At 40.5% G+C, this 12,105-nt stretch overlaps 1 protein-coding gene across 5 annotated transcripts in view; it reads right to left on the reverse strand.

The window, feature by feature from the left end:
- Nucleotides 1-7,204: 7,204 nt before the first annotated feature.
- Nucleotides 7,205-12,105, reverse strand: part of LOC136447855 (polycystin-1-like protein 1) — a 63,500-nt gene continuing 58,599 nt past the window's right edge. For all 5 annotated transcript variants that reach the window (XM_066446965.1, XM_066446968.1, XM_066446966.1 and 2 more), the window contains exons 63-65: nucleotides 11,822-11,970; nucleotides 11,016-11,374; nucleotides 7,205-10,632 (exon numbers count right to left, since the gene is read on the reverse strand). In XM_066446965.1, the coding sequence (XP_066303062.1) occupies nucleotides 10,103-10,632; nucleotides 11,016-11,374; nucleotides 11,822-11,970 (1,038 nt within the window). In that variant the 3' untranslated portion in view covers nucleotides 7,205-10,102. The remainder of the gene's footprint in view (nucleotides 10,633-11,015; nucleotides 11,375-11,821; nucleotides 11,971-12,105) is intronic.

Below are 12,105 nucleotides of genomic sequence, written 5' to 3' on the forward strand. Positions count from 1 at the left end.
CACACATCACATGAAACACCATTGTTCAAAAGAAAACAGTAACAAAAGCTTGCTTTTGAAGTATTTCCTCTTAAGATATCGTCCCTCTGCCCTCTATACAGTCACAGTAGCATAATCGGAGTACGATTTGACAATCATTGACCAAAAAAATATGTTTAGTGCATAGTTGTAACAAAAAAAAACTACTGGAATGTCAGCAATCTTGTGTTAGCTTGATTTATAATGATAAATTTTTCTTCATAAACATTAAACAGAGTTGCTCCTGACCAAAACATGCCCTTAAGAGAGGAGTAAACCCCTACCAGCGATGTCCGTCTATCAAGGGGCAAAATAGTGCCTTCATGCGGCAGACAGGCTGTTCCATTGTTAGTGAGAAGCGCCGACTAGCGGTTCAAATTAAAACTTGCTCTTATGTGGTGTCTTCTCCAAGGCGCTCCCACTTGCGACCCAAGGAACCAGAACCGCCTCGTGGGGCCGATAATTTGATTCACGGCTGCTGTACCACCTCTGTTCTCACTGGGCAGCGCTTTTACACCGACCAGTAACAGTCCCATCAAATTTGTAGATTATTTGCGGCGCGTTGGATACACCCGATCCCTCGATCTCGGAAGTTAAGCAACGCGCGGTCCGGACAGTGCTTGGATGGGAGACCAACCAAGGACGTCCGGATTGCTGTAGCCTCACGAAGCTTTCCACGAAATCGTCTTCCGGGAGGGACGTAAAACGGGGGTCCCGTGCTCGAGGAGGTGCCTCGAACACGTTAAACAGCCTCATTACCCTACACATTGGGTACCTGCCTGTGGCACTGGCTGCAAATACACCTGATATTATTATTATTTCCTGGGTGAGGTACCATCTTTCTTCACCAGGTGACGCTCTTGTGCCGTCCACTAGCGAACAGGTGTCGCACCTCTGTGATGGTGGATGGACATGCACAACCTTGGCGAAGGTTGGAGACCTTGTTTTGTATATGGGAACAATAGAGGTTCTGATTCCCGTGTTCGAGGAGGTGCCTCGAGTGCGTTACAACAGCCTTATTACTCACATGGGTACCTACTGGCTGAAATAATACAACCTGGTGAATGATTAAACCTCCCTGATGCAAACATATGCGTGAAATTGGCGCGGTTCAAAAGAGACGACTAACGGCCGCTGAAATTATTGCAGTCTGCTCCGAGTTTCTGAGAACATGTGTCCCGAACTATGGTCTATTTTAATACATCGTGGTGTACTTCTGTTTCCAGATTGTGCCCGCTCCCCAATACCCGCTCTTGCTTAGAAATGTTCAACCCTGAGATTCTACTGCGAGGCAGCTTCATGTTGGCCGCTAAAATCATTGCAGTCTGCTCCGAGTTTCCCAGAACGTGTGCCCCGAACTATGGTCTATTACAGCGTGGTGTCCATCCGTTTCCAGCTTGTGCCCGCTTCACAATGCCCGCTGTCTTGCTTAGAAATGTTCAGCACCGAGATTCCACTGCGAGGCAGCTTTGTGTCGGGAGGGGTTCTCGATTACTGGAATGTTGCGTTTTAGATCGACAGTCGGTCTTACTGTGCTTTATGAGCTTTATGTGGGTAATCAGGACATAGAAAGTTCTAAACTTTGACCTACGCTTTTTGTTTCCTGATTACCCACATCAACATTCACGGCACAGTATAGCCGATTGTCGATCTAAACACAGCATTCTGGTAAATCGAGAACGCCATTTCAGCACAAAGCCGTCTAGCAGTAAAATCTCAGTGCTGAACATGTCTAAACAAGGTAGCGGCCGTTGGAAAGCGAACATAAGCTGGAAACGGAATGATACCAGGCTGTAAGAAACCCTAGTCGATTGGGACACACGTTGTCAGACAGAGTCGTAGCTCACTGCAATAATATCAACGGCCGTTGGTCGTCGCTTTTGAACCACGCCAACTGCACGTAGTCGATCATAGTCTCTACGGGTACCGGGCCAACTACTCTGGCTATAGGGAGAACGATTTGTCAGTAGACCCTTTGGCCACTATAGATTTCAGTTACCCTTACTCACTCTCCTGGCCAACTATTCACAATATTTCTACCGGATTCTACTATCCATAATCCCTATTAAAGGAAGGCCAGGACACACGCCCTCAAAGACTCGTAGTATACTGCAATATTTTCAGCGGCCGTTAGACGTCTCTTCTGAACCGCGCTAACTTACATACCAGACTAGGTCTCTTTGCAAACTTAGTGCCTTCGCCAAGGTTATGTTTTCTGTAGCGTTTGTTTGTGGTTTTGTGTCTATTCTTTAACGTTCGTTTGCGGTTTAAAAACACAACTCAACAAAAATAAGAAGATATTGATGTTTTTGATGAAGTTAATCGAACAAAGTAAATTGTACAAAGTAGATAAAAATAGTGTTCGAACATTTGATATACTTTTGACCTTTCATCAATTGAGCTCGGACATTCAAAGAAAATAGAATGCTGGATAGCACTGATATTTGCTTTTTTGTTTCTTCTGGTATTCAGGTTTGGCCACCATGGTGACCGATGATCTCGATGAGCAAATGTATGTGGTGTTCAGTTCTGCACCAAGTGACAATTTCTAGCGGAATAATAGACATTAAACAAGGACAACAACAACAACAAGCTTGCAAGATATACCAGGGCATCTGAAGTGGTCGTCAGACGCCACCGAAGTTTCAATCACTCATCCTATTTCCACGTTTGCTTACTAATTTCAATAGCATCATTAACGTTACCATCGTTGCTGTTGCTTTTCTCTCTCTTCCACGATATCTGAAGTCTGATGTGTTTATATATTGTAACGTTATAGCACTATAGTATCAAAAAAAAGTTTACATAGGGGTTATTTGAGTCAACATAAAGTATAGAAATACAGTGTTTTCAGTCAACCAGTCTAACACGTAAACGTTATATGTTTTGTATGTGTGTCGGTTTATGGTCTAAGGCTGTTCATGTGTTTATCATACAAGCGCATGAGGCAAAGTTGTCAGGGGAAAGTGGGTGATGTTCACTTATATCCTTAACCTACGTGACGTATTGCGTACAAGAAGTGATATGAACAGGAATGTAGGGGGCGCTTCGACGGGCGGCCATAATGGTACACGGGCTCCTCGTGAGGCGCCTCTAGATCGATACTTGTTAATGTCAAGCAGTGATTCTAAAAGGCTGAAAGTCATTCTAAATATGTACAAGTATGTCTAGATCTGTTTTAGACATTGTTCGCTGGCTTTAGGCAGATTGTCGTGTTTATTTTCACACTTTTACAAGACGAGATGATGCACCCTATGAGAGCCTAATCTGCAGTACCGCATCCGGTCGCACCCTAAAAAGTGACTAAGGCGGCCCTCAAATTGCAAAATTTCCGTCTTTTCAGGAATGGGGAAATCGCGGAAGGCTCTCAAAGGGGTTTGAATTTTTAAGCCAAATTTGGCTTTGTTTGCGACAAGGCGACCATCAAAAATGAATAAAGACAATATTAAGACATTTCACCAACAAAATATGTATGTTAAGTCATAAATTATATGATTTCTTTGCATTTTACCATAACAGATTTCGATGTGGCTATTTGTCTTGTGATGTTATTTGCATTAATTTGATAGATGGTGCTTCAAGATGTAGATGTAGATAAATGGGTGGATAGAACGTCATTTTAGAAGTATTAAACAACGCATTATACCAACCACCTATCTATAGCAGATGTGTTACAGAATAGGAACTGTAATCGTGCTTTTTACAACATTATTCTCAGACTTTCTTCGACCATCATTACATATCATGTAGCATCTGTTATGTATTTTGTTGGGGACGTACTAGGCTGGATCGGTGGAGTTCTGTGTTAAGGTTTGTGGCTGTAACCGCTTTTATACTGATGTATCAATGATGACAATGCCATATAGCATATGACTTGAATCACCAAGAGTATACAGACTTTATGTTGAAATAGCATGCTTCAAGTATTACACGCGATAACCAACCAATTCCAACCTGGGAAAATATCACCATTGTGAGTGTTGCATGCCGGTATAATCTCTTTAGCTTTGCACAATGTTATGATGAAATGAAGACTGTTACTTGCAACAAAACATGAAAATATTGAATCGAAAACACACAGAGCTTTTAGTTCTTATTGTGTTAGTAACTAAGTGTCGCTTTAGTTGCATCAGCATGATTTATCCAACTAGCTTTTTATGTCTGGACCACAAATGAAAGAGGCAGCTTGTGGTACAAGTATAAACATTTGCAAGGTCTTGTGAGATGAAAATATAGCACTATCTTTTAACGTTAAATCTTGATGGACTGTAGGTAAGAATAGTCAGGGCAGAAGTGGAGTCAGGGTTGAGGTGTAGTTGACTTGACTTGAATTGAATAATAGTTGAAAGATAACGTTATGATATCTTTGAGCGTTTGATTGTGCTCTTTACTTTCTTTTCCGGCATCGCCTCTGATTCTTAAGTACCTCTCTGTAAGGTTATCACGAGACTACTCCTATATCTGCAAGTTTGCAACTTAGAAGTAAAGGGCAACAATTGGACCCCAAATGGCACCCTGTCAGATTTGGTGTACGCCAAGATTCACTCAGTAAGTCAGTTACTTGGGAACTGTTAGTTCAACAACACTGAAGAAACAACATAAAAGAAGCCTTTCATGCATAGAGTTAGGACTAGCTATCTGAAAGGTTTGTTCGTGGTCCGACTATGTAGCCTTGTTTATCAAGCCTAACAAATAGTTGTGTGCAACATCAGTATTCCAGCAACAAAAATTATCAAGTAGCTATAGTCTCATAAACGGTTATAAACGTCACACCAGTACAATATATCACATGTAAAAGTCTATTTTTCGATATAACAGCAGCAGCCAAATCTACACGGGTAAATTATGATAATGACTACCAGGGTATTCACTGTTCATCATGAGTCAATAGAACACACAGAACACGGTTTGTCAAAACCTTTATTATGTTCTTTCACCAGGAGTTAGGTTGTCTTGTTTCAGAAGACGGTGCAACAAACTACTAAGTAACTTTTACACTTGTTCTTTCAAGTACATTATCTTGTTTAAGAAGACAGTTTTAGCAAAATATTCATACCATATAGCGGCTCCCCTTGCGTCCCTGGCTATATTGCACCGTTAAGTGTGCCTCACGCCTTACGACATCTTTGTAAGGAAATTGGATCTATTGACAGAGAAACATACAAACACACTGTTGAATTGTCTCAGCGCCTTCTTTTTGAACAAAATAGAATTGAAATTTGGATATGGTAGCGCTTCAGAAAGTAACAATTTACAGGAATGTACACTCGAAGTCTTCTATTGGTAAAATGCGAAGGAGACATATCATTTAGGACCTTATATCCTTTGGTTCTGTTTGTGAATGTCTTAAATCTCATCCTACCTTATTTTTAATGTTCACATTTTCGAAAGTAAAGCTAAATAAGCATCAAAAATTCAAAACCCTTTACGAGCCTTCCACGATTTCCCCATTCCCAAAAAGACCGGATTTTGGCAATTTGGCGGTCGTCTTAGTCACTTTTTAGGGGACGGCCGTGAGCGGTACTGCAGGTTAGGCTCTCAAAGGGTATATAGTCTCTTCTTGTAAAAGTTTGAAAATATGCAAGACGATAGGCTTACATCCAGGGAAAACTTTCCCAAACAGGTCCAGGCGCCTTAACATATATTTAGAATGACATTAGATTCATTAAAGAATACGAATTGACCTAAAAAGTGTCGATTGTTAGGTGCCGCTCGAGGAGCCCGTGGCCGCCCAGCGAAGCGCCGCCTATATTCATGTACACATCATTTCTTGAACGTAATGTCTACAAAAGAGTATTTCTTTGATATTTGTGGACATAATTAGCTTTAATCTATCCTTACAACTTGGGCGTTTTCTGTTCATCCACTTGACTTGACTTATATGATAAACACCTGGACACCAGATCTAGAGCACAAAATTATATAACAAGGACATCTCTACTGCCAGTTTACTGAAAACACTATTGTGTGCGAAATAAACTCAAAATCATTTCCTAAGCGTTGACTGGGTCTGGAATTGGAGCCCTATGCCTATAATAGTTAGTCTGGTAAAGACTAACATCAGAAAGCGATACTCATAATAACATCTACGTTGTAAGAAACCCTTTATTTCCGTTAAACTTTGAGAGAGAAAGAGGGGGGAACTAATACTACTGCCGATGTAGCTTGACGCCCTACTCACCTGTCAAACAACATACAAAAGAATACTGGAAAAAGTCTAATTTCGTAATCTAGTAATGTCGACTAAGATTATAAAATGGAATTGAACACGCAGAACAGTTTATCACATGATAAACGATAAATCCTTTGTCATCGTTCTTCCATCAACAGGAAGGCTGTAGGTATGACCGCATGTCCTTGTTACATCATTTTGTTGCCTGTGTCAAGATATTTATTATGTAAGTGAGTGAGTGATTGAGTTGTTATAGGCTACTCCGATCTCCTAACATTTGCTTGGATATGATTCATATGGTAATGAGAACGACAGCGAAATTGCCACTTTTGCGAAGGATATCACCACAACTGCAAGCGTTCGGCTGATCTCAGGACCACGTTTTGACGTATAACTAGAGAAAGAAGTAACTTTGGAAGAAGGCATTTTTGGGGGCCGATGTACATATCATAAGGAGTAGATCATGAAAATTAGGAAGCAGGAAAATGTCAAAAGTTTAATTTTCCTAAAATTGAAAGACCAGATATTCATCCCCTATCATACTCCCGTTTTCGGGTGCCCGTTCCGAAAAGGCCCGTATCTCGCTAACGAAGCGCCTCTCATTCCCAGATTTGGCCATTTCGCGACTTGGGAAACGAGATGGGCTCTTATGGGGGTTTAGGTCCAGATCTTTCCTGGTCTTGTTCTTGACCTTGAGGCCTTTTTTTAACTACCTAAATATCATAGATACACCAGGGGTGAATCCTTGAGTACTTTACTTACTAGATCTAAGACAGGACGTCTCATACCAGACGTTTAAACACTGCATATTCATGGACATTTTCGCTTCGATTTTAACTAAACAGTTACTATTCCTACTTTCCTAGTACTCCAATTGATGCAATAATCATTTCAAAACAAGAGGGAGTAACTATGGTTTTCGAATCCATCAAATAAAGCCTATGTAAATGTATATTTCATGCATTCATGACTGTCAATGACAATCAAACTATACAAAAAAATGAACACACACAGTTTGGTAGTAAAATATGTATTGATTTCGGATTACAATTATTTACATGTATGAAAATATACATTATAATCATTATCATAACACCTTGATAGTGAAAGGTGCTACACCTAACAGTGTTGGACTATAGATAACAAAACCTGAATGTATAGGTAAATGGATGAATAAGGTATGGGAATGTGAACATAGCACACACTACCTGAGTTTAGAACTACATATGGTTTTATCCTTATTACAGCATTTTACATATTCTTATGAATTACATCCATTTCTGCAAACACTTTCATATTAAAGAGCTGAAAAAAACTGTATCTCTTTAGTGCAGGCAAAATTGCAATATGTGACAGAATTTCTTCATTCTTCTTTTGCTACAAGGTTGAACTTTTATCTGTGCTCTGCATGAAAATTGATACCAGAAAGGATGTTATCCATACAACTGAAGCTGCAAGACGGGATACACATGAAACTGAATATGGTAACCTGAACAATTCAATGATACTTCATAAATAAAACATACATATGACTAGACAACACACTTATGCACATATCAGGTACTGTATATGTGGTCCCTGTGCTGTATACATTATTGTCACATATCAGTTTTTGACTTGTACTATACTCATCATACAAATATACAAGATAACATCAACAAAATGATCATCATTTGATCTTTCAATAATACTGGCATTTCATTAAGCACTTACCAAACTTAAGTACAAATTTGGCTGAAAAGCATAGCCTTTTCCTGACATAAAAGCTAGCATAAATATAGGTACTGCGTAATTTACAGTCTACAAAATGCATGATAACGTTGGGTAACCTAAATTCGGGATTTTTCCGATAATGGTTGACTGAAATCAATCTAGCAGAACAATAAACCATCCTTTTTTTCTATTATTCTGTCAGTATCATGTACTATCTTTGCACTAATCATATATATGGTAGATTTTGTCTCTAGTCGTGCTGAGACCATAATATTTCAACTTGAAACTACCGTCCGCCGCAAGCACAATTACGGTGCTGTCGGACAGGGGGGCACATTAATTCGGGAGAGAAGATTCGTCTTGAATATCTTACCGCTAATCACATTTTATACAGCAGCTATTCGTTCCATCCTTGGCTTGAGGAGAGTGCTATGGATAAAGACGTGTCCAAGTAAAAAAATACACGAAAAAACGGCCGTACTGTACACATCAGGCCTTCGGTAACATCCCGTTTGTTGAGTCGGTAGAACGTCACTCAAAGTCGATCCCCACCGTCATGGCAACGTGTACATTATTCATGGGAAGTTAGCTGGATGCCGTAGCAATGGTTATACTACTATGTCCATGTGTTCCTTGTTGTGTTAGGAGAAAACTTTGAGGAAAATATCGTCTTTAGTCCACTATCACACGCAACATTTAGACAAAAAAGTATTCCTCACAAACCTTTGTCGTCTGCTTGACGACAGGATTCTGGGTAATAGTATGGCGGCGGGAAAATACACGTGCCGTAGGTTGTAGCAACAAAGAGGAGTTTTGACGATTGATCACATTTAGCATCCAGTTACGTATACAGGTTAGCAAAAGAGATTGTAATAAGTTGTCTTGTAAATAATTGTGTTTAGCAGGCAGGAGATGTGACATTTGCCTTATAAACCAGCGAACAACCGTGCAGTGTGGTTCTCCCACGAAGCCCCCAGACTCTGTCAATAAGGGACGGAGAGTTTTTGACGTCGCCAACTTCTAATGCATGGTTATCGAAACTTTTCAGACAGTGTTCTGAATACGTTAGTCTGTCAAGTTTGCATTTCTAGCGGTATTGCTGATGTTGCATCTAGCAAATATCCCTAAATACCCCGTTTTCGAAAAATCCCGACTTTAAGTACCCCACGAATTTAGGTTACCCAACGTTACCATGTACACAAAAATAGTATATCAGTATCATATCAAAACTGTTTAGGATTTGATATACAAGGAAACTGCTACAAAATTCTTGTAACTTGATCAAATTGTACCTTTTTGTAGTAATAATCATGTGGATACTCAAAACACAGTCATGGTAATGTTATGAATTTCATAACTTACGTTTGGGGCTAGAGTGTTTACTATTATGTACAATACCATTGACTCTATGTAACACACAATGTTATTGCATCCAATATGGTAAAATCAAGCCAGCCCTATATATACTAGCAATACATAAATTTGCAACAATCTCCTCTTAAATTTAACAAAGAAATATAAGTTATCATGTAATTACAAGATGGCTGATTTAAGTTTAACTGTAATATCATTTCTAAAAGTGCCATAAAAAGACATTGCCACATAAGATATAATCTTTAACACTAAAAGTAATATCATCAAATTCTACAAAAAGAACAAGTTTTGACAAAATAAAACTGGCAGTTTCCACAGTAAGCATGAAACAACTCCTTTGTTTCATATCAATCTCAGTTTCTACAACTATAAAAATAATTCTAACTATGCAGTATTAAAACATACTTTTTCTAAAGAAAACAGCAACAACATAAAATACCGGAAGTCTTTACGATTCAGATACAAAACAATTCTAGTTTCTAACTTAAAGGTTATCTATGGAATGTAACTGCATTTTTCAGTGTTAATAAGAACAAAAACAACATTTACAAAGGGAAGACACATGCTGTACCAGACAATACTTTTCAACATGGCACACAGACACACACAAGTAGCTGCCTCCAACTTCACATTTATGACCTGTAGAAATCCCAATCACTTGTATGATGATCAAGTTAGTCACTACTTGACATCATTCTCTGTTGTGTCAAAATAAGTACGTATCATCACTGAACAACACCCCTAATATCTCTGTGGAATGATCCTAAGAAGACAGATCCACAACAGATATCAAGCTTGTCTCACTTGCCCATACGGGTGTGCGAGCTACCATGCTGTCTTTTTCCCTTCCCATCTCTCCTCTTCAAACTCAGACTCGTTGTCGGAGCTGTACCCTTCGTTGTAGTGTCCGTAGTCCCTCCCCCCGGAGCGACCCTTACCCTTCCCCTTACCTTTCCCCTTCCCCTTGCCTTTAGTCCTGGTTTTTCTCAGGATGTGTCCAGTTTTTACCAGACCCTTTCTCTCCCCCTCTGTTTCCACATAGTGTAGAGTGTAGCTTCCCAGTTCGAACTCCTCCGAGCAGCTTTCCGGTACGTTCCCCGGTAAGGGCGGGAAACAGTCGCCCGGTCTGATCGCCTCCGTGGGCTCGCTGTCCGTCACGATCGACGAAGGCGGGAGTTTTTGAGGTAGATCGCGAGAATTCGCGCTGCTGGAGGTTGTGTGTGTGCTGTCTACGTCCACACTACTGTCGCTGAAAGTTCTCCTAGGTAGGGGTCTACGGCTGCTGGATAAGTGGGGAGGGGTTCTTTGAGAGGGACTTTCTTGGAGGTTACCACCCCTTTCAAACTGCAATGCACCTACGAAAATAAAGAGGACAATCATGAAATATAAGTATAGTGTACACTGCTGCCATGTTTCATGCCGTTTCTTTAAATTTTCCGCTTTCTCCGAATAAAAGTTTTCAGTACTTAAACAAAATCAGTTGAAAACATGAAGGCAGCACAAACATACGGAAAGAATTCTGAAATCTGTATATCAATGGCAATTCAACTAACATAATGTGAATGAATTTTCATATTTGTACACAACAAAAATACATTGTCTTATGACTCTGAACTTACTGTATTACAACATGTACCATGGGAAATTGTTCATGTCTGGTTGAAATCACAAGGCTTGCAGGGAAGCTGCTATGTAGCTTGCATGGCATCAACATGGAGTTACAGAAAGCAGTTAGTACCTGGTGGCTCAAGCGGTCGGGGGAAGCTGATTTTGCCCTTCTTGGTGTCAAGCTGCGGAAGCTTGGCTGCCGCGTGCTGCCGGTACAACTCCCGCCTCAGCAGCGCCGTCCCAGAATCCCCGCTCAGGCTTCCCTCCTGCAGCTGCGAACTAGCGTACGACCCCTGCAGGTCAAACTGGGAATCCCCGTTGTTGGCCTGCAGGTCAGGGTGGGAGATGGCGGTGCCCTGCAGATCAGACTGGGAATCCCCGTAGCTGCTGGGGAGGGTTTCCGACAGGCACTGGCTTGAGGTAACAGAGACGACTTGCTCTGGACGCTGTAGCTGCAACTGGCGGAATATCTCCAGTTCCAACTGAGATCTGAAAAAGAACAACAAAACAGAAGATTTTAGTTCTATACAGATCTATGCAGCTCAAGATGTGTTACTGAGGGATTACTGCAGTGCGAAAGATGTCAGTTAGCTTAGGAATGAGTCCAGTCTACTTTATAATACATCAAATTTTCTCAAAAGCTTATTCTTCTTGAACAGCATACTAGTAGTCATAGTAGAGTAATATCACAGAGTGATTCCCTCACAGAGTCACTTTTTTGCAGTCCCAGGGAGTGAATCTGAAATATTTTTTCCCTGAAAGAAACAACTGAGTTGTCTGACTCTCTCATCATGTGCTGCAATTGATGATAAATTAACTAGATAACCAATGTGTTAATCTGAGCAGTCTTTCCTGGACAGAAACAAGTTACAACTGGGTTGTTTAACCATGATCAATGATAAATTAACCAGTTAACTAGATAACCAGTGTGCTAACCTGAGCTGTTTTTCCTTGGCTGAGAAGGTAGAGTTGTCAGACTCCTTTCTCTGCTGCATGAGTGTGGACATATCCGGTTCCGTCTGGTACAAACCGGCTTCAATCTTCTCACAGCGTTCCTGCAGCCGCTGGTCCTCATAGGGGCGCATCTGTAGCCATGACAACAGACATGTTTCCATGGGGACTACGTAAGCTACTTATGCAAATCACTCTTTTTATAAAAGAAACAAATGCATTGTACAGCTTTTCAGTCAATACAGTACTATAAAACCAAGAGAAGATGT

This window comes from Branchiostoma lanceolatum, chromosome 13, assembly GCF_035083965.1.
Source record: "Branchiostoma lanceolatum isolate klBraLanc5 chromosome 13, klBraLanc5.hap2, whole genome shotgun sequence".
In the NCBI taxonomy this organism is placed as follows: domain Eukaryota; kingdom Metazoa; phylum Chordata; class Leptocardii; order Amphioxiformes; family Branchiostomatidae; genus Branchiostoma; species Branchiostoma lanceolatum.